At 40.2% G+C, this 23,117-nt stretch overlaps 1 protein-coding gene across 4 annotated transcripts in view; it reads right to left on the bottom strand.

Annotated features, from left to right (window-relative positions):
• TMEM45A (transmembrane protein 45A) overlaps positions 1-23,117 on the bottom strand; it is an 87,730-nt gene that overhangs the window by 10,848 nt on the left and 53,765 nt on the right. For all 4 annotated transcript variants that reach the window (XM_003943541.4, XM_003943540.4, XM_010331398.3 and 1 more), the window contains 4 exons: positions 17,943-18,135; positions 16,164-16,376; positions 14,568-14,752; positions 1,357-1,502 (listed from right to left, as the gene is read on the bottom strand). In XM_003943541.4, coding sequence (XP_003943590.1) covers positions 1,357-1,502; positions 14,568-14,752; positions 16,164-16,376; positions 17,943-18,132 — 734 coding nt within the window. In that variant the 5' untranslated portion in view covers positions 18,133-18,135. The remainder of the gene's footprint in view (positions 1-1,356; positions 1,503-14,567; positions 14,753-16,163; positions 16,377-17,942; positions 18,136-23,117) is intronic.

Below are 23,117 nucleotides of genomic sequence, written 5' to 3'. Positions count from 1 at the left end.
GGCAGGAGAATTGCTTGAACCCAGGAGGCGGAGGTTGCAGTGAGCCGAGATCGTGCCATTGCACTCCAGCCTGGGTAACAAGAGCGAAACTCTGTTTCAAAAAAAAAAAAAAAAAAATCCATATATGTGTGGTAGCCACTATCCATACATATATGGATATTTAATAAAATTAATGTGGCACGAGCCACATTTTAAGTGATCAATTGCTAGTGACTACCATATTGGACATTGTAGATACAGAACATTTCAATCAGCACTAAGTCTGAAGGATTAGGTGCTGGAGCCTTCGTGCCTGGTCACTGAGGTCGGCCAAGCCAATTGTGGTTCAGCACCCACCACCTTAGAGAAATGAACTGTGATCACGACCCTTTCTATCCCTGCTCATCCTTCAAGCTGCAGTTTCATTCTCGACTGTGGAGAGGCCTCCCCTCAACTCCAAGAGTGCTTTTTTCTTCTACTATTTCTGTTTACTGCACTGTATTTTAATTGTGCGTCTCCCTTATTTAGTCCTAATTATAAGACTAAAAATTCCTACTGGGTAGGGTCCAGTTCGCATTCATTTTTTTCATACCAAGAGGAAGAATGAAGAGGAGAAGGGGGAGAAGCATAACAAGTGGAAGAACAACAAGAAAATAATATTTATTGAGCTCTTATTATGTCCTAAGCTTAAATACTTGATCTCATTTAGGTATTATTATTTCCCCATTTTACAAACAACAAAAATATTACTTAAAGTGGTTAAGTAGTTGGCCCAAAGGCATACAGCTGATAAACAGTGGAGCCAAAAATATGTGTTCTTATCATTCTGTTCTACTCCTCGTTACCCACTCATGAAATATTATACTGGGGTTCTTATAAAAATATGTATTTAACTGGATCTGACTTTTAGAAATATCAGTCAATGCCAAATTAGGCAGGCACCTACACTTAATGGGACACACACAAGTTGGTCACAAAAGGATTCTAAGCTTAAGAAGTGCTTAACTGAAGTATGTACGTTTGGGTAAATGGAGGACTCACTATAGGCAGTACAGGGTAAGGGAGACCATTCAGAAGAGAGAAGAGGAGATAGCATAGCGGAGACATGGAGGCACAGAGGAGTGTGCTGAAGGGTACCATGAGCATCAGAGGCACAGCCGAGGCACTGAATGGGACTAAAAGAAATCAACTTTAAACCAGCATTTATTCTTTTTACTAGGAATTTTTGTGTTTGCAGATAATATTCTGCTGTGCTACCCCGTCTTCTGAGATGATAAGGAATAAAATCCCCTTCTGAATTTTCAATTCAATACCACTAAGTCTTGATAATCACATACCAAGGAATAGAACTTCCATGAACAGAAATCGCTGACTTACCAGGTGACAAAAGCATAATTCACTCCAACGATGACAAGGGCTACCGCGTAATGCCAACAGAAGCATATGGTGAGAAACATAATATTTTCATGATCCATCAGATCCCATGCAGGACTTCCATCAGGGGGATACAGGACAAACCCAATCTGTAATTTAGAACAAAAAGCACATGTTGAAATAACCAACCACAATCCCCAAAATGGAGCATTTCAAAATACTTGGTTCCAAGGTACGTGATAACTAAGTTAAATCCAATTATCTAAGATGTAACAGATAAAACATCAGGTTTTGCTGCCTGTTTTAGTAATACAGAGAGTCTCTAATATGTCATATTTTCATAAAAGTTTTAAAAGGACATTTAGTGATCAATTTCAAAATATAAACAGTCATCTCGCTAGAAAGGAGTGGACTTTAAGAGAATGTTATCGTGCAGTTTCACTCTGTTATTTCCAAATTAGAGTACAAAAAGGCTTTAAAATAAATAAATGCCCACATTTAACATCATATTTAATGGTAAAAGGCTGAAATCTTTCCTTCTAATATCAGGAATGAGACATAGATGGCTGTTTTAACCACTTCTATTAAGTGTTGTACTGGAAATCTTAGCTAGGTCAATTAAGCTAAGATTTAGCTAGAGCATTTAAGCCGTTAAGAAAAATAAAAGGAATCCATACTAGAAAGAAAGAGGTAAAGATATCTACATTCACAGATGATATGATCTTATATATAGAAATTCCTAAAGAATCCACACCAAAAAAAACCTATTAGGGCTAATAAATGAGTTTAGCATAGTAGCAGGATACAAAATCGATATACAAAAGCAATTAACTCAAAAATAAAACTAAGAAAACAGTTTCATTTACAATAGCATTAAAAAGAATGAAATATTTCAAGAATAAACGTAATCAAGGAGGTTTAAGACTTGTACACCAAAATCTGCATAACACTGTGGCAAGAAATCAAAGAAGACCTAAATAAATGGAAAGCTATCTTACATTCATAGACTGGAAGCTTAATGTTGTTAAGATGGCAATACCACCCAATGCAATCTACAGATTCAATGCAATTGCTATCAAAATTCCAATGTTCTTTTTTTTTTTTTCTTTCTGCAGAAATGGAAAAAGCTGATCCTGAAATTCATATGGAATTGCAAGGGATCCAGAATAACCAAAACAACCTTAAAAAAGAAAGCTAGAGCTACAATAGTCAAAACAACAGTGTGGTGCCGGCATAACGGTAGACATTTACATCAACGAAATAAAATTAGGAGTCCAGAAATAAACTCATGTCAATGATCAACTGGTTTTTGACAAGGGTGCCAAAGCCATTCAATGGGGAAATAATAGTCTCTTCAACAAATGGTGCTGAGATAACCAGGTATTCACATGCAGAAGAATGAATTTGGACCCCCACCTCATCCTATATATAAAATTAACCCAAGATCCCAATGAATTAAAGACCTAAATATGAGAGCTAAAACCATAAAATTCCTAGAAGAAAACAGGGAGAAAACTTCATTACTTGCAACTTGTTGATTTTTTTTAAGCTATGACATCAAAAGCACCATCAACCAAAGAAAAAAACAGATAAAATGAACTTCATCAGAATTAACTTTCTTCAAAGGACACTATTAAGAAAATGAGAAGACAACTCACAGCATGAGATAAAATATTTGCAAAGCACATATCTGATGAGATTAATATCCAGAATATAAAAAGAATTCCTAAAACCCGACAAAAACAATTTTTGTTAATGGGCAAAGGACTTTACATTTCCCCAAAGAAAATATACAAAAGATTATTGATATCGTTGTTCACTAGGGGAAGGCAAATAAAAACCACAATGAGATACCATTTTTTATTCACTAGGCTGGCAATAATAATAAAAAAATAACCAATATTTATTGGTGAGGATATGGAGAAACTGAAATCCTTACACATTGCTGATGGGAATGTAAAATGGATAATCTGGATTATCTGGATAACATCGTGTACAAGTTTTTGTTTGAATACCTGTTTTCAGTTCTTTTGGGTAGAAGTGGAATTACCATGTCACATGGTAATTCTATATTTAACTTCCTGAGGAACTGCAAAACCATTTTCCCCAGTAGCTGCAGAATTTTATCCCAATAAAAAATTAGATAGATAGATAGATAGATAGATAGATAGATAGATACATAGATACATAGATACATCGATGTATTTCAGGTTTCTAGAACTAAATGAAATTCAAAACCAAGATAATATAATGGATAATCCTACAAATGTCTACCGTATATTCCTGACTATGTGTCAGTTACAGTGCTTAGGTGTTTCCTTGCAATGGCCCTTTTCAAGGATGTATTATATTGCCCTCATTTTAACATATTATTATCCTTATTATCCAGATAAGAAAATTGATTTAGTGATTTGCCCTGGATTACACATCTAATAAACAAAATGTTACAAGAAAAAAAAAAACCACAATGTGCAATCTTGAATAAAAGATTAATTCCATTTCTGTTTGAAATTTCAAATAATCAGAGTAAGTCAGGGAAAATTAAGATTTGTGCCTTAATCATTTGTTCCCATTTCTGGATTCCCTTTAGTTGAAAAGACAACTTCCATTTTACTGTCTGATAGATGGTGGTACCACCATGTGCTTGGCAGTTTATCCTGACTCATGTACACAAACGTCACAATAATCCTTAGTCCTTGAAACAACCTGAAGAAGAAGATACCATCGTCCTCGTATTTCACAGGAAAAGATTGGAACTCAGGGACTTCAATAACTTCCCCCAATATTACAAGATGGCTGAGTTACTATGGTAGGAATCCAAACCAGTAATTTCTGGCTCCAAAAACTTCATGTTCTTGCTCCTGCTCCATACTCTTTTCACTGTACAGCCTTTCCATATGGGGCAATGTGAAGGGCAGTGGCCTGCATAGCAAGATCAGTTTGAGTTATCGCAGCAGTTCTGATATGGTTTGACTGATCAATACTGAGACGGAAGGAGGTTCCATGAGGATATAGCACTATATTACCACTAAAATGACAGATTGTTGGCCCTTGAGCCACAGCCCTAATTCCCAGACATACTTTGTCTAGCCTGCACATTTAAAAGAATAATTTGTGGCCGGGTGAGTGGCTCACTCCTGTAATCCCAGCACTTTGGGAGGTCAAGGTAAGTGGATCACCTAAAGTCAAGAGTTTGAGATCAGCCTGGGCAACACAGTGAAACCCCATTTCTACTAAGAATACAAAAAATCAGCTAGGCCTGGTGCCATGTTCTAAAATCCCAGCTCTTAGGAGGCTGAGGCAGGATAATTGCTTGAACCCAGGAGGTGAAGGTGACAGTGAGCTAAGATTAGGCCACTGGACTCCTGGCCCACAGCCAGGGCCATAGAGTGAGACTCTGTCTCAAAGAAAATAATAGTAATAATTTGCTTTAGTTGCTAACACTTAAAAAATTAGGAAACAGGCTGGGTGTGGTGGCTCACGCCTGTAATCCCATCACTTTGGGAGGCTCAGGTGGATGGATCAAGAGGTCAGAAGTTTGAGACCAGCCTGGCTAATAGTGAAACCCCATCTCTACTAAAAATTAAAAAAATTAGCTGGGTTTAGTGGCAGCCACCAGTAATCCCAGCTACTCGGAGGCTGAGGCAAGAGAGTAACTTGAACCCAGGAGGCGGAGGTTTCAGTGAGCCGAGATCGCGCCACTGCACTCCAGCCTGGGCAAAAGAGCAAGCCTCCGTCTCAAAAAAAAAAAAAAAAAAAAAAAAAAAAAGGAAACATTATACAAATGTTTGCATTCTCAGTTTTTTTGTAAAAATATAACGATCTGGCAACATTAGGCCATTTGGCCAAATGGCAAATGTGAGTGGAAGCATGGAGTCTCCATTGACTCTTCACTCAGTTACCTTCCTGAGCAAGTGGTGTGACCCAACCAGTTTTCTATTTTTGTGCCGGCCCAGTGCATTTTATTTGTCAACCAATGTCAGAGTCGTACATTTCCCCAAATATCTTATTAGTTGAAATGAGAAAGGTACTTTACAATAACTTCTTTCCCTTCTTTATATCCCAGTAGACAGAATGCATTTATTGTCTATTTTAGAGATAGGAAAATTAAGTAATGCATGCCCCGCCCCTCCATCCCTAAACAGCTGCAAAAAACGTTTGCATCTCTACTGCTGTGCCTCACCCACCAAGGGCTGGGGCCTCTGCATTAGAAGATGAATAGACTCTAAAGGGAAGATGTGCCAACATCTGTGGCAGAAGATACGTCAGTCATTAAGTTAGAGATTTGAGCTGGCAATACTCAGAAACTCCAGGTGGAGAATGCCACCCCTGCTGGTTAGATGTTTGCTCTGGACACATCAGTGTTTTGCAATACCCCTTGTACATACTGCTAGCAAAACTCACTGTGGGACCCAAAGTGACCACAGCCCAGGTCCCTGAAGCCCCTGGAAGAAAGCAAGAATTTCTAGATCCTCTGTGCTTACTGGATGGGATAGCAAGAGAGAAAATCAAGTCACGTAGTCAACTCCCAGTTCAAAGGCTTGGTTGTCTAAGCTGGGATCTCATGCCCTCTCCTCACAACAAATTCATGAAAACTGACAAAGTCTGTGTAGAAAGGGTATTTTTGGGGAAGGTGAGCGTTAAGAGCTATGGACCACCCTCCAGACCCCGTCCATCAGTCCCGCTAACATTCCTCCAAAGCCACCCACATGCCTCGTCCACCCCAGGTCAGGAAGTGATCTGCTCCAGCTCCCAGAGGGAAGGGTTAGCATTTGTATTGGGTTAAATTGTGTTCTCCAACATGTTGAAGTCCTAACTCCCAATATCTCTGAACGTGATCTTATTTGGAAACGTTCTTTGCAGATGTGATCAAGTTACGGTGACGTCATACTGGATTAGAGTTGGCTCTAAACCCAATGATTGGCATCCTTATAAGAAGGCCATGTAAAGATACAGGAAAACAAAGAAACACAGGAAGGCTATCATGTGATAATAAAGGCAGAGACTGAAGTTACGCTGCCACAAGCCAGGGAATGCCAACAACGGCCAGCAATTGGCTAGGAGATCAGCATCAGCATGGGACAGATTCTCCGTCTGGACCCCAAGAAAAAACCCACCCTGCCAACACTTGATTTCAGATTTCTGGTCTCCAGAAAAGTAAACAAATTTCTTTTGTAAGTCACCCAATTTGTGGAAATTTATTATTACAGCCCTAGGAAACTAACACAACGGTTGAGTCCAAAATAAGCAAAGGGTACCACTTGCCCTAAACCATAAGCCTAGGCACATTGGTGACTCTCTTCCACCTTTCACCTTCTTCTGGAAGCTTACTCTGCTCCTGTCCTCTGGAATTAGCAGCCCTCTCCTCTGGGCAGCATGCATCGTCAGGTGACAGCGTCTATTTTTCCCCATAACCCCACGATATATTATTACCATTTCTATTTGATAGTTGGGTGAGGAAGCCTAACGGCACAGAACATATTACCTATGGTGAATCATGTAATTAGTGTAGTAAAGCTGGCATTCAGATTCAGGTTGGTCTAGCCTGCAGGCCCAGGGACTTGTCACTACATGCCACATTCATAATTGCTTTTAGGAGCTTCCAAAACAAAATCTCAAGTCACCTCCATTAGGCATCATTCATTCCACCAAACTTTTTGCTGTTTACGTCGGGAGAAGGGAAACTTGGAGCCCCTCTCGCTGCCAATTTCATTAGCACTCTCAGAGCCTGCTGTTGAAAGCTAAAGCTTCCATAGGCCAATGAACAGAGTTAACTGATGTGACTACAGTGAAAGCCGTAGAAACATTCCATAGTCATTCTAGGTTGAACACAAATAAATTAGGAAAGCTGAAACCCCAAACTGAGGCTAGAAAACTGCCGCAACTCACTAAATCCTCCTTTAAGTACAAAAACTACACTTTTATTAGTCTTCATGTGTTTCCTTATATAACATTCCCAAAAAAAACCCTCAACTTGGAAAAAAAAAAAAAGGTTTTCTGGCTATATCTTGTATGCCACTCCTGAGCATCTGGTTTTGACTAGTTTAAGTTTTATTAGTGTCACATCTCAAATGTAAATAGTTATCTTCTCTAATAGGCAACAAGCCTGGGGCTGATTTCCTACAGCGAAGAGTCTGAATTTCCTGTTGTTATCTGATTATCCAATCATTTATTGCAATACTAAAAGCCTAGGCAAATGTTTGATCTGCTGCCGCAGCAGACCTCAAACCACTACTGTTTGGTTGGGCTTTCCCGTCATTTAAAAATGAACTTTTGTCCTTCGTAAAGGCAAAACAAAGGCTGAGTTTTCGTTTGGGCTCACGATCTGTGCAGTCATGGGAGGAATCCCTGGGGGGATTGATGGAGCCGGGAGACGCAGTAGAAACAACTGTCTGAAATAACAAGAAGCAAAGACAGTGCGAGCACCTTCCTCATTCCCTGATCATCCCTGCACCTGGGTGGGGACGCTGATTGGAGAGAGATTGGGGATGAAAGGTACAAAGTGAGGTTTTGAAATATTCTCCCACACAGAGGACACAGGGAGAACGTGATTCATGGAATAAAGGGGCCTGCAGGATTTTTTTTTTTTCTTTTTTAAATTGCATGATGTGGCTAGGGTGTTGAGAAAACATTTTTGACTGTGATGTTGTTCAGGAAAGAAAGCATTGTTAATAAGTTGGAAGGAAAATTCCCTCTCATTTACATATTACCCAATCTTTTAGATGTGTGTGATAAGTAAGTGGCCAAGGTGAGCATTTGTTTCTTTCAGTTCACGTGTCCAAGAGTCTAGGTGAGTGTTTTCTCTAATCCATCTATACACAATCCATGCACTAGTATTAAAATATTTACCGTATATACAGAAGTGGTGAGAAAAAAATATGGTGAAAAGCAAGTCACGACATAATATTGTTCGCTTAAGACAGTATTTTGGCTGTAAACATTCATATACCACACTTACCAACTGGAAGCATAATAAAGTCACCTAAATTTCTAGACAGTTTTGTTTCAGAGGAGTGCAGCAGTAGGAGAGTCACTATGGCCAAAACATTGTTTCCTGGCAGTGTGTGTGTTTGCATTGGTATTAAATGTTAATTTTACTTTAAGGCTGCAGACATTATTTAGGCTGACCACCAGGAGTAAAGTAAACAGTCTAGTCTAGACATATTGGTAGATGAAAAGATTTCTAAATAATTGCAGATTTATACCCAAAGACATGAATCTCTTCCTTAGAAAAGCTTTTGGGGGAAATATGAAAACATTTATCTGCCAAAAGGTGCAATACTAAGCCAACCTATTCCCAGATGAGGTATAACCCACAGCTTCCTCCTTCAGATTCTGGATATTAATTAATCATTAGTTATTAACTGAACACTAATTAATGTCATTAATTTTTCTCTTATGTTTCTAACTCCGCTCTCTTTGGGTTCCCCTCTTATTTTGCCTTTCTTTACTTGAATATTTAGCTTCTTCATAAACTTGATGCAGTAAATATATGAGGACTCCTAAACCAAACAAAAAGAATATACTTCCTTTTTGACTACATGGATCATTTACAACCACTGACATTGGGCCATGTTTCAAAGGAAGTCTCAACACATTACAAAGAGAACATATTCCTTGACCATAAAACAATTACAGGAGAAATAAATAATAAGAAAAAAAGAATATTTTTGGAAACTTAAAAGTGTACTCCTAAATAACTCATAAATTAAAGAGAAAAGCACACAGAAATAACATTCAAAATTACAAAAACCATGTCAACATATCAAAAACTACAAACTAACACATCAAATGTAACAGAAGACAGCTCTAGCAGTGTGCAGACAAATGCACTTGTTTAAATGCATTTATTTTAAAACAAGACTGAAAATAAATGAGATCATCTAATTTAAAAAAAAAAAAAAACTAAAAAGAAAAGAAAGAGAGAGAAGCAAAAAACAACCTTATAACAAAGCAAAAAATGAACAAAAAAAGAAATGGACAAATCCAGACCTATAACATAAAACTATAACCAGCTTCTACTAGAAAGGGAGAGATCAATCAGATGAAAAATCATTAGGAATACAGAATATACAAAAAACACAATTAAAGAGTCCCAAAAGCCTAGTTTTGAGGGACTGTGATAGAAGCTTCTTTTCATGGGTCCGTGAGGGGCATAGTTTCAAAGGCAGGGGTTTCCCAAGCTCCATGCCTCCAACCGGGAACCACAGGGGTTTCGAATGTAAAGTTCTTCGTCTGGGTTTCCCACGCGGGCTAGGTAGAGAAAGCCAGGTGAGGCTCCTTTGTCCAAAAAACGTGCCGAAAGCTCTGAGAGGAGGGGACCAAGCAAGCAATCTGGTATCAGAGTCAAAGAGCAATCACTCCAGAGCAAGTTTGAGAGAACTTCTCTCATTGGACAAGAACATGAATGGGGAGGGAATAACTCAAGGGTTAAAACTCCAGCTGTTCCTACCTATACTGATTCTTTCTCTGGGTCCCCTCCCAGGATGGGACCTGTCTTTGTTTCTCTCTCTCGCTAATAAACCTTTTTCTGCAAAACTCCTTGGGTCCACGATATTTATTCAAAGAATAAGCTCACTGCAACTCCGGGGCCACTTTCCCTGTTCTTCCGAGTTGAGGCCAAGAACCTCCGACCTCTGGGAGCTGGATATGCTCCCCTGGTTACATCTTTTGGCAAGCCAGCCAGGAGAATGTTGGACTTCAGAGCAGTGAGTGATATTGGACCCCTTTCATTTACTAATCTGTCCTTTCCCTTCTTTTAAATTTGTTAAGGAGGTAAAAACTGGGCGCCCGTCAGCCATCTAAGTGCATATAGCGTGGCCACCAGTCTCAAGACACAGGTGTCAGACTTCCTGGGAACGGACTCTCTAACAACATCCAGATCTTCGGAACTGGGGGCGTTGGTCAGCCCCGAACCGGCTTCCCTCTCATACTGATCTTTCTTTCTCTGGGCCAAGCTGAGGGCCAGCCAGGGGAAAGGTGGCTGTCCCCAACTCCCGGTTCAGTCTGGTTAAGGTTGTGTCCCTGCTTAGACCTCTTAAGAAAAAGCCACCTATGCCAGCCATGCCCAGCCTTTCAGACCCCAACCTCCTGGGTCCAGATTTCCATAAGGCAAACTTCTTCCCAGCTCTTTCCTCTAAGGTATTTCCTACACAGGAGGCTATTATCCTTCTTGCTAGACTTTGAGGCTTTGGCACATTGCAAAATTCCTCCTGGGGAACAGTGAACCAGTCATTACCCAGGTGAGGAGTGGCAAACAGACCTGACCCATATGCCTAACTCTCGGGAATATCAGTATCTGCTGGTATGTGTAGATACCTACACACACTGGGTTGAGGCTTTTTCCCCTGAAGAACAGAAAAAGCCCAAGAGGTAATAAGAGTCCTGATTAATGAAATAATCCCTAGATTCGGACTCCCTTGCTGTCTTCAAAGCAAAATCGGCCCTGCCTTCAAAGCTGTGGTGACCCAAGGAATTTCCAAAGTGTTAGGAATACAGTATCATCTCCACTGTGCTTGGAGGCCTCAGGCCTCAGGGAAAGTGGAGAAGATGAATGAAATTCTTAAAAAGACACCTAACGAAACCGGCACAGGTAACCCACCTCCTGTGGCCTTCTCTGTTACCAATAGCACTCTTAAGGGCTCGAAACTCTCCTCAAAAATAGGACTCTGCCCCTGTAAGATGCTTTATGGACGGCCCTTTCTTACTAATCTAGTATTAGACAAGGAAACAGCAGATCTAATAAAAGACATAACCTCCTTGGCTAAGTACCAAAAGGCTCTTAGGACCTTACCTGAAGGGCACCCCAGGGAAAAGGGGAAAGAGTTGTTCTGCTCTGGGGACTTAGTGCTTGTTACGTCTCTCCCCACAGACTCTCCTTCTCTAGGCGTATCTTGGGAAGGACCATTTTCAGTTATTCTGTTAACTGTTGACAGTTAACGTAGTAGGAATTGACTCGTGGATTCATCACGGTTGAAGCCTTGGACACCTCCTGAAGAAAATCACAGACCCTCCACTGCACAGCCTGAAGTTCCGGGAGACAGCCCTTCATACGCCTGCAAGCCTTCAGAGGATCGACCTTTGCTCTTTGACGAGATCCCCAGGGAAGTAACTACGCATGAGTCTAACTTACATCCTGGCATTAATAGGACTATCACTCTTGACTTTACTATTTGCGACCAGACTCTATGCGATTGCTCCTGCAGATTTGCCTATATCTTATAAATGCTTCTTCAAATCATACGGGGCTTATAGGTCCCTTGGTCACCAATCTACAAATTCCAACTACCTCAAACTTCACTGTGTGAACTCTACTAGCAACCCCCATGCTTCCCTATGCCAAAACTGGGTCGCCTTATCCCCAGGCCTCAACTGCCTAGCACCAGGTCTATTCTTTGATTGCGGCACCTCAGCTTACTGCTTCCTGAACAGTACCCTTGGGGAAACATGCCTCCTCTCCTTCCTAGTGCCCCTCCCCAGGACGATTTACACCAACTCTCAGGTGCAGTCTTTTCTTGCCAAGGTCACGCCATACTTGACCCCCAATTCTTCCCCTCGTAGTGAGGGGGCCTAAATTATAGGAGGACTTGGTACTGGCATTGGAGAATTACTTCCTCTACTCAGTTTTACTATAAGCTATCTCAGGAGTTAAATGATGACATGGAAATGGTTGCTGATTCTCTTGTAACTCTGCAGAAGCAGCTTATCTCTTTAGCTGCTGTGGCTCTTCAAAATAGAAGGGCCCTGGATCTGCCAACTGCTGAGAGAGGAGGAACCTGTCTCTTTTAGGAGAAGAATGCTGCTATTTTGTAAACCAATTGGGTATTGTCTTCAACAAAGTTAAAAAACTCAGAGACCAATAGAACTCAGGGCTTAAGACCTTCAAGAAACAGAATCATGGAGATTGTTTAACAACTGGCTGTCCCGGCTCTACCCTTAGGCCCGTTTATAACCATTCTATTACTGCTGGCCTTCGGGCCCCTCATCTTTAACCTTCTTGTCAATTTTGTTTCTTCTAGAATTAAGGCCATGAGTCTACAAATGGTCCTGCAAATGGAACCCTGGATGTCCTTGGCTCATGAGTTCTATCATGGACCTCTGAATCAACCTGCACCCCCGGAAGACTCCCCTCTGGGGGAAACCTCAACTGCAGGGCCCCTTCTATGCCCCAATTCAGCAGGAAGTAGTTAAAGAGCAATGGACGCCCATGTCCCAACAGCAGTTGGACTTTCCTGTTCAGAAGGGGGACTGAGGGACTGTGTTATAGAAGCTTCTCTTTCTGGGTCCACAAGGGATGTGGTTCAAAGGCAGGAGTTTCCTGGCTCCACACCTCCATCTGGGAACCAGAGGGGTTTCAAATGTAAAGTTCTTTGTCTGAGTTTCCCATGTGCAGGCTAGGTAGAGAAAGCCAAGTGAGGCTCCTTTGTCCAAAAAAACCTGCTGAAAGCTCTGGGAGCAGGAGGCTCCTCTCCCAGAAGTATCAATCCGATATCAGAGTCAAAGATCAATCACTCCAGAGGAAGTTTGAAAGACTTCCTCTCATTGGACGAGAACATGAATGGGGAAGGAATAACTCAAGGGTTAAAACTCCAGCCGTTCTGACTTATATGGATTCCTTCATTGGGTCCCCTCCCACAGCAGTGTGGGAGCTGTCTTTCTTTCTGTCTCTGTCTAATAAATTGCTTTTCCACAAAACTCTTTGGGTCCACAATATTCATTCAAACAGCAAACTCACCATGCCTCCGGGGCCCCTTTCCCCATTCTTTGGGGTTAGTGAGGCCAAGAACCTCCGATCTCTGGGAGGTGGATACACTCCCCCAGCTAGTTTCATCCTTTACCTTGAAAGGAATCCTTTAACTTTCTTTTAGTTCCACTGGAGCCAAAAAACCAACCATCACCATCACTCAGGGCCTGCGGCTCAGCTTGACTCTTGCTCTGCGTTTCTGTTCTACATCCAGCCCATGAGTTTATTTGGTCTGTTTTTGTTTTACTTCATTGCATTTAGATGTTTTCTACTTTATTGTTTAAATTTATTTTTAAAATTTTCTTTCTAATTTTCTAGGCTTTTAAAAAATATTTTACTTGCCATTGTTTTACGCCAGGAGCAGACAAGATACACTGGAGATAAACTGTGTCATCTTGACCAGAAGTCATCTCTTTTAAAATTTTTTCCACCTATTTTATTTTTCAATAGGTAATACATGTACATAGTAAATGTGATAACATTTTATAATAAATGTGATAACACATTATAGGGTGTCTGTTAGTTTTTTCTATGAAGTCTTTCCACTAAAATAACCCTTGGATCTAGCCCCTCTCTACCAGCCTCTGCTTCAACAGCCTTTCTACTTTCTTACATGCTTAAATATCACATCTTTTCTATCCTGTTGTTTCTATTCCCCTCCCCTACCAATGCTCTTTACCACTCCTCACATGCAATACAAATCTCTAAAATAACCTCATTATCCCAAATCTCTGCTGTCCAGTGACTAAAAATCTCTTCTAAGAATTCTTCCCTGATTGAACCAAAATTCACTTTCCACCCTGGACTTTGTTTACAGATACGTATGCATGTTAGATTATGATTCGTCAGTCTCTATAAAATGTATGTTCACTGATTGCAATTCATGCTTTCAATAGCACATCAAGGTTAGGGAGTTTACAGCTTAAAATGGAAAAAGCCTGGGGCCTCAGGTCACACAAATCCAGATTTAGATCCTAGTTCCATTACTGTATGAGCCTTGGCCTCTCTGGGTCTTCCTAACTGTAAATTGGTGATGATAATGCCTAAATTCCAGGCTGTTGCAAGGAAAAAATAAAACAATGTGTATGTGAAAGTTTGGTATGGTAGCCAACATATAGCTATTTCCCAATAAGGGATAGCGTTCTCTCTTTTCTGCCTTCTATGTATTTCTTAAGCTGATTACCCATTAGGCTATAAGCTGCTTTAGTGTCAAGAACTGCTTCTAACTAAAAGCATCAGCTCAGAGTTCCTACATCACGGATGCCCAGGTGTATGATGACCCAGCTTCCCTGACAATTCTCCCATCAGGGCTACTGGGACACTGAGAAAATCATCACTTCTCAGAGGCCCATGATCTTACTACAGCACGTTGGAGGGAAGTCTCTGGGGTCTACAGCAAACTGCCCCATCAAATGCAGAGAGAAGTTACAGGCAAAGAGTCCAGGTGCACTAACTAGAGGTCCCAACTCACCTGAAAGAACCAGCTCCCTTGAAGCAAGATGAGGCTTGACCTCAGCAGCTCCAGAAGTACATTGTTCCTGACAAGGAACTCCAGGAAGGCAATGAGACCTGCCAGAAAGATGACCAGAACCAGCAGCTGGTGCACGAAGATGTCCAGCATTTCCCGGCCGTGAGTGTGGTTGTAGAAGATAAACGCTGATGGGGAAAAAACAGATTGTCTTTTTCAGTGGCACCAAAGACCACCGCCGTTTCTCTCTGTACACAGAAATTTACGCATGCACACATTTGTCCAAAATAGCAGGTACCCACTGATTCCCACAGTACCGTATTTTTGAAAACATCACCACCTCATTAGAATGGGATCTTTGAAATCTAACCCTCTTTTCGCTTTTGCTGACCTTTATTCTCTTTCTAACATATTGTGACATTTTCAACTAATGGATTCTCATTATCTCACTATATTTTGGAATGAATATCTTTTCCTCTTTATCTAAATGAAAATGATTGAGATGAACCTTGGAATCTCCATGAATTGAAAAATTTCAAAGCATCTTCTAAGCAGGACAAAAAACAGTAAGCGTGACAAGTACAGTAATTCAGATGAACACACAGATGATTATGTCAAAGTGTTGCCTTAAGGAATTCACTCCATTGGAGGAGGCAAACACATACATATACAAATCACAAGAGTGGATTTTGACATGCTCTGGATGCTCTCAAGAAGTAGTAAATAACTGCATTTCTTCATCCCTTGGGCAGATTCCAACTTCATCTTTGTCATGAAGACAAAGAGAAAAGATGTTCATTCAAAATACAGTAACACTCTGAGATAGTGAGAATCGAGCTATTAGTTGTTGACATCCATCTTTTATCCAGCCCTTGTTCCCAAGAGGTAAAGGAAAAAGTCCTTATCTTCAGATGCCAGAGGCAAGATGAGTAGGAAGTGACTGCCTCCTGATCAATGCATGGTTATATATTTCTGTAATCAATCTATTTCTTACGTGTGTAATAAATGAAAACAAATCATTAAATGCTTGTTTTCTTTTTTTCTCCCTACAGTAACTGGGAGACCAGCTGAGTGAAAAATACTGTTTTTAATTAACTTTCCAAAGTTAGGACCCCATATTTTTTACGTGACTGCATTTTTTGAACCCTACTCATCATGAAATGGCAGAGTTTTACTGTATCCGTATGAAAAGCCTAGTTAGTAGATTGTGGAAGTTGTTCCACTGTGAGTGGCTGCCTCATTTCAGTGTATTCATGCTTTATTACTCTGGGATCAGTTCACACCTGTCAAAAGTGAAAATATTGATAATCTTCCAAACAATCCAGAGATGAATAACCTTCACAAGTGATCTTTTAAGACAGATATGAAATGTAAACATAGCAATTGAATGACAGTGCTTGCCCAGTTCAACTAAATGAGTCAGTATAGCATGTAGATCTTTGGCACCCTGCCTAGTACACCCAGATATTTCATTATGGCCCAGATACATGGTCTTGTCAATCAAGGCTGCAATAAGATGCCAGAGGTATATTAATATGAAGGGCTACACAAATGCCCACTAATAGAGAAAGGTATGTAAAAAAACTTAGTAATACTTACCCTCCACAAATAAGGCATTTGACAACATTAACTTGATTAAGCAGAAAGGAAGTGAACTGAAGGTGAAACGTAAGATGTGTGCCACACCCATCAGCCCAAAGAAGAAATACATGGTGAAATGATGCCAGCCCAGGAGCTGGTTCCACTGGCCCTGTTTATAGTCATATAACCTCAGATGGGGCCCTCCAGGAATAAACTGCTCCCCGGCCATGCCTGCAGAGAAACACATCACAGTTTTAGCAACTCAGCTTTACCTAGAATTCAGTAAGATGCAGGAGGACTTGTCCATTGCTTATTCCAATCTAGTCTCCTCTTTTGATGTTGATTCTTCTCTCTGAGCTGTCCCCTAACAGCTGAGCTGCATGTTAGGCTTGTTCTGGAGGTTCAGATGCTCGTTCCAAAAAATAGTTTTAGTCAAAGATAGCCAGTTGAGTCAAACAGCTATTTCCGATCTTCAGTGCCAATGATCTTAGTTCCCACTGCCTATTCCAGTCCAATGACTAAGGTACATCTTGAATTATCTGGGGATTTGAATTTGGGAGACACCTCCTATGGAGATTGATTGCTTTCTTCTTAAATAGTACATCTTTGAGTAGCCGCCATAAAGTACAGGGTTGCGCTTGGTACCAGACCCAAACGCTAAAGAGTTCAGCTTTTCTCCAATTATGATAACTGAGAAAGCTCAGACAAGACCGGGCACACTGGCTCACACCTGTAATCCCAACACTTTGGGAGGCTGAGGCAGGCTGATCACTTGAGGTCAGGAGTTCATGACCAGCCTGGCCAACATGGTGAAACCTGTCTCTACTAAAAATACAAAAATTAGCCAGGTGTGGTAGCGGGCACTTGTAATCCTAGCTACTTGGGAGCTCAGGCACAAGAATCACTTGAACTCAGGAGGCAGAGGTTACAGTGAATCAAGATAATGCCACTGCATTCCAGACTGGCCGATAGACTGAGACTCCATCTCAAAAAATACATATAGAAAAAAAGAAAGAAGGAAGCACAGATAGATATAGCATACTATCTAGTCTGGTATGCAAACAGTTAAACTTTCTTACAGATACTGCCTTATTTGTTAATCTATAGAATTTGGGAAGGAAATTTCTCTCTTTGGAAATGTTACTGTGTAATTTGATGCCATAGCAAAGACCTGTTGCCATGAATAAAGCATGAGGGAATCTAATGGGAAAAATGGGAAAATTGGAAATTTTATCTTTTATAGTGGAGAGGCTAGAGTGGAATTCTTAAGAACACAGAACATTTTCATAGAATCTTCCTATGGAAGATTCAGTGGAAAAGCCTTGGAAGTCATCTGGCCTAATCTCTTTCTCCAATTTAGGAACCAAGAAAAAAAGATAAATGCAGAAGGCTAAGGTTTTCTACAGCCTATCAGCAATGATTTCTGATTGAGCCTTTTCCATAATAATTTGATTAATTTCATGTCATTTGCAAAATGGTTTTCGATAGGGTTTATTCTTTCAGAGATCAGAACAACTGATATAAAATGATTTCAGAAGGCTCCAACCAATTCTTTAAAAGTAATTCACTTTGGCTAGGCAACTACTATGACTAATTCATCAAGAAATAGGTCTTTGTATAAGCGTAAATTATTACCTTCCTAACAAATTATATTAGATAGAAATTACAATTAGAATATGTGTTGACATATTTTTGAATAAAAATTCACTTTAGCAATTTCATGATTTTATATTATTTCATATTTTAGGTATGAAAACACCTGAAAGGTAAAAACAGAAAACAGAATGGTCCACTCACCAGTTAAAGCCATGCCAACCAGTGCAATTCCTTCCAAAATTTCCAATCGATGGAATAATGCTTTGGAACCAAGGTAGCAGGTTCGCTTTTGCTTTTTGCAGACATACTTCAGAACACTCTTTGTACACCACCAAAGACCCATGATAAAAAGGAAGGTTCCAGGGAGAGCATGACCTCTGAAATTGCCCATGACCTACAACATAAGAACACAGAGAAAATAAAAGACACTTCATTGCCATAATCCAGACAAAATCTCACTTGTTTCCATAAAGTACACTATCTCCTGATTATTATGGCTACATCACTGAAGATGATTCTGAGGATTCTACATTACTGTGCATAGTAATCATATCACTATAATAGCAATAATACCAATAAAAAACAAAATAAAAACTCGCATTTGTTGAATACTTACCACATACTCTGCTCTGTGTCATGTGTTTTATCTTCAGTCTTCAATCTAATTTATGCAACATACCCATGAATTAAGGATTGTTACCCCTTTTTCTTTAGGGATACTCATTTAGAGAAGTTAGACTTCTTGCCCAAATCTCACAAATATTAAGCAAAAGTTCCAGTATTTTTAACACAGAAATCAAAAGGATTTCTTTACATCAACAGTATATACTTCACCACACAGTGGCCCTTCAAGTCTATCTGAAGGAAAGTAATAGGGAAGTTTTATCTTTATGTTTAAAACTTGAAATGATGTGAAATTGACTATACATTTTTTAGGTTGATAATTTCGAAATACCAAGCATCAAGTATATGGAAGAAACAATTCGTGTTCATCAAACACCTGTGTGCTGCTCCCCGCTCTTTCTCAGTCTTTCCCTCCAGTTAGATTGGAACCATGTTTTTAGTTCTGGCTAATACACTGTATCCATCATATGTCACTTTCCAAGCTGGGTCATTTAGCAGTCTACATGACTCCTTTCTCTCTCGCTTCTCCTGCCTTGATGTGGTATATCTGCAACCTGGAAGGTGATCAACCAGCCACCTTCAGATTTCATAAGAAATAATCCTTTATTGTGCTAAGGCAATGGAAATTTCAGATTTACTGTTAAAACACCTTAGCCCCACCTGGCCAGATACCAAGCCAAATCAAATTGCAAATTTTGTTTACATTATTGCCACATGGTGGAGTCACCTCTGGTTAATAAACAGAAATATTCTCCATTTTTGGTCACTGCTACTTTAAAAAAAAAACAGTCTTGAATTATGTGAGTTTTTATTTATATGAGTAGCCCTTTGTTAACATATATCATACCATCAACAGAATAATGAAAAGAGAGTCCAGAATCACCCTTGTGTATCTGATACTAGGCCAGGTCCAAGAGAACTCGTGAAAAAAGATTTCAGGATTTCCCCTGGTCCAGCAGACTTCTTCATCTCTGTGGATGATAATGGGCCTCTCAGTTCAGGACAGACCCCTTTGGGTTACTTTCATCCCTGTGATACAACTGTGAAACTCAGGGGGAAACTTGGAAGCTGATCCAAACAATAAGTCTCTTCTATCTCCAGTGGAGACCTTGAATCGTCCAAATGATCCAAGAGTCTCAGGCTCAATATATCACATAGTGCTAAAGGCAGGTCCTTGTCCTAACTCTGCCTGCAATGGCATGGTTGGGTCCTGTTTCTTAACCTTTCTAAGCCTTAGTTCTTAATTAATGAAAGGAGGAGGCAGGCCTAGATGAAACCTAGAGTTCTTTCCTGCCCTAATAGTCTTTGATTTATCATCCTAACCATCACCTTTATCACACTGTTGCTGAGTTCTGTTTTGGTTTAGGCAATCACATAGGATTGAGAAAACTTCTACATGGAATTGAAAATCATATACAGACTGTAAATTTTTTGAACTTTTCTGAAAATGAGTGGTATTGGGTTGAAGAAGTAAAACATTTTATATTTCATAGTACAGGAAGCCCACTTTCAGGGATTTATCTTGAAAATATAAATGGAAATACAGGCACCAGGGGAATGTTAAATTATTACAGCCACTGAAAATAAGGTTTTCAAATAAATGGTAGGGGATATATTTAGTATAAAAAATTGGATTAAAAAATTAGGGGAAGGGGCTTTGAATTTGGATTATCTAAGTCTGGATATCAACTTTCTTATTTGCTGGTTACCTAACTTTGGACGAGTTACTTAACCCCTCAGAGCCACACTCTTCTGTAAAATGGGACAAACAACAGTACCTACATCATAAAATTAAAATGAATTACTTTAGAGCAAATAACTCACAGTATCGCTAAATAAGTTCATGCTATCCTCAACCTACCTCTAACGACCAGAGTAAAACAAAAGTAAAACCCAGTGAACAATTTTACTTAGATACTAAGCTAGATATAGAAAAACAAGAAACACTGATACAATTCATTTGGCAATCATTGGTGTATGACATTTCTCTTGCTATTGTCTTAGAGGGTTACTGGGATAATCTGTGGTTATTGAACTCTTTGACTGCAATTAGAGAATAAACTCCTTGAAAGCAGAGGTCATATATCCATTCTTCCTTCTATTCCCCACTGGACCTGGATAGTGCCTTACATACTATGAGGTCTAAATTTACAAGGACTTACTAAGCTCTTCTTATAACACAAGATCAGAAATTTGCAAAACATCTCAACTCTGATGTCTCAAAGGCCACTCACATTCAACATATCCCAAAACTGAACGAATTATCAATCCACCCACGGCCAGAAAATAATTTTAGTTACCCTAAAATAATCCCTGGTCACCTAGTTTGGTTGATCACACTGCCATTCGCCCCTTTGCCCAAACCCAAAATATGAACATTATCCTAAAGGTGGCTCTTTCCTTAAAAACCAATTGGTTATTGAGATTTATTGCCTCTGCTTCCTAACATCAATCCCCCGCTAGGGGAAAGGGAAGGGGCCCCTTCCATTTCACCTGTTTGGAGAAATCCTTCCTGATGGAGAAATCCTTCCAAATAGAAGAAGGTCCCTATTACACCCTTTCAGGCACCCAGTCCTCACATTAGTGACTTCTTTGTGTGATTAGTTATTGAAGGTCTCTCCTTCTCAATAGCTTCTGTGACCATTACCATATTATGAAACCCTGCGCAGCTGACTATGGGGGCCCTTCAAAGGTTAGGTGCCTGGGTCTCCACCATTTTTTTTTTCTTTAGACTTAGGAGTCTAAAAAAAAATGGAGAAGACCCAAGTATATTAAAAAAGAAAGAAAATGCCAAAACAGAGTCCTAACAATTTGTATTGCTTTTAAGTATTTGGAATTACCTAATAAATACTTTTAACATACAAGCAATAGACAAGATGAAATTTTAAAATCCAGGTCTTCCCTGGATGTACAGCTCCAGGTCAAATAGCCCTCGTGACACACCCTATGACCACCTAAGAGGCTCCTGCTACCCCAAAGTGGAGAGGAACAATATGTCTGAGCACACCCATCAGGATGTAATAAGGAGGCAATGGGGAATACCGGAAGGTTTGTGAAGAAGAATATGAGCCAATCAGAGTGGAGAAAGAAAGGAGTCCTCCTTCCCACCTCAGTTATACAACTGTGTCTTCAGCCTTTTAATCTGAAACAATCTGATGGCGCCAATCTTTCAGTTTAAAGATCCAAACAAAATGAAGTCAAAGTATAAGGGCTGTTGTATTTGTCCAGCTAAGGAACCAAACAGATGCAGTTATTCCTGGCAATAAAAACGGCATTCATCTGATTTCACTTTCATTATGAAAGAAAAAATTGCCCACATCCTCAAACATCATTTCACTCTCATCTCCTAGAAGCCATTATCCATAAATCTATCTTTTGTTCCCTGCTTTACTGTTGCCTTCAGATACAATTTATTCGTTGTAAAACCCAAGTACAGTAGCATAGAGTTTGATCGGATTTAAACACAAAGAGCAGATATTCTCCTTTGAAGGAGAGCACTGGGCTTTCCTCGCCCACAAAAGAGAACATGCAGGCAGCCAGCAGAAGCCCCAGGGAAAATGCCAGGGCAGGAAACATTAAGGTTCTTCCTCCAGACCCTCCTCCCTGATCCTACCACTTATAACCTCCTAAGAAAAGCAGTTCACCAATGCCCAAAAAGACAGACTGCAAGATTTCATCACTGGCTTCCAGGGTGATTCATCCTAAAAATTCTTCCTCCTTTCCAATCCAAAGAAGCCCTCGCTTCCAATGATACCAAGCATTACCCTCTGGCCTGAAAATAAGAAACCCCTCCTGGTATCCCCATTACCCTACTTTTTGCTGACCACCTCCTGGCATACACACAGACTCACTCACCATGCAAAAGGGAAATATTTTAAAGCTCTAGCCCTTAAGAGATAATATTGGGCAGATCCCAAAATCTAACTCGGGTGCTAGGTATTAATTCCCAGGTGTTAACAGTCACGCAAACCACAGACCAGGTCTACACACAGAAAAAGAAGACAACTCAAAATAACCCAGAAAAAAAGATGCAATGGTTTGCTTGGTGGAATCCCAACAAACAGCTAATTTCAATGTAAAATGAATACCACATGAGAAAAAAACTTAAAATTTCATCTGGCGCCACAACCGAAATAAAGTATTCCTAAGTTTTCATTAGCGACTCATATTTCAAGATACATCTGTTAAGTTCCAGTACACTAAACAAATAGGAACGTTCATTGAGCTTTGCTCTATTTGTCTGAATACTCAAAGCAATGTGGAAATGAAAACGTGGAGCTTTAAAATTTCATTCTCCATCGTTCTGTACCAGCACTTTCTCCCCCAAATTTCATTTCCTTTGAATGAGTCTTAAGTCTTCTCAGTTAAATCAGCCTTACCTTCACACTTTCCTCAAGGCCAAGCCCAACTCAATTCTCTTCTCTCAGGAATTTATAATGGCTCCAGACTCAACAGGTGAAAGCAGAGGCTGAGTGGCCCTAAATCTACAACTGCCTACTCTTCCTCCTTTGAGATTAAACTCATGTGCTCCTATCTTTCTCGCATGAGCAGATAAACCTTCAGACCATGTCACGAGGTCCTTCAATCCAGAGAACACACCCTTTGGAACCTCCTGCCGCCTCTCTGTCCAAACACTGTGCCAGAGTGCAGATCCGGAAGTGACTCAGCTGGTCATCCTGCCTACTAGGCGACTAGCCCCAGTCATGTCCCACCTGCTCCGGGAACTAAGGCCAGCGAAGGACATTACCCTTC

Source organism: Saimiri boliviensis, chromosome 8, assembly GCF_048565385.1.
Source record: "Saimiri boliviensis isolate mSaiBol1 chromosome 8, mSaiBol1.pri, whole genome shotgun sequence".
NCBI classification, from domain to species: Eukaryota; Metazoa; Chordata; class Mammalia; order Primates; family Cebidae; genus Saimiri; species Saimiri boliviensis.
The sequence above is the reverse complement of the archived record's forward strand: the minus strand, read 5'-3'. Positions and strand labels throughout refer to the sequence as shown.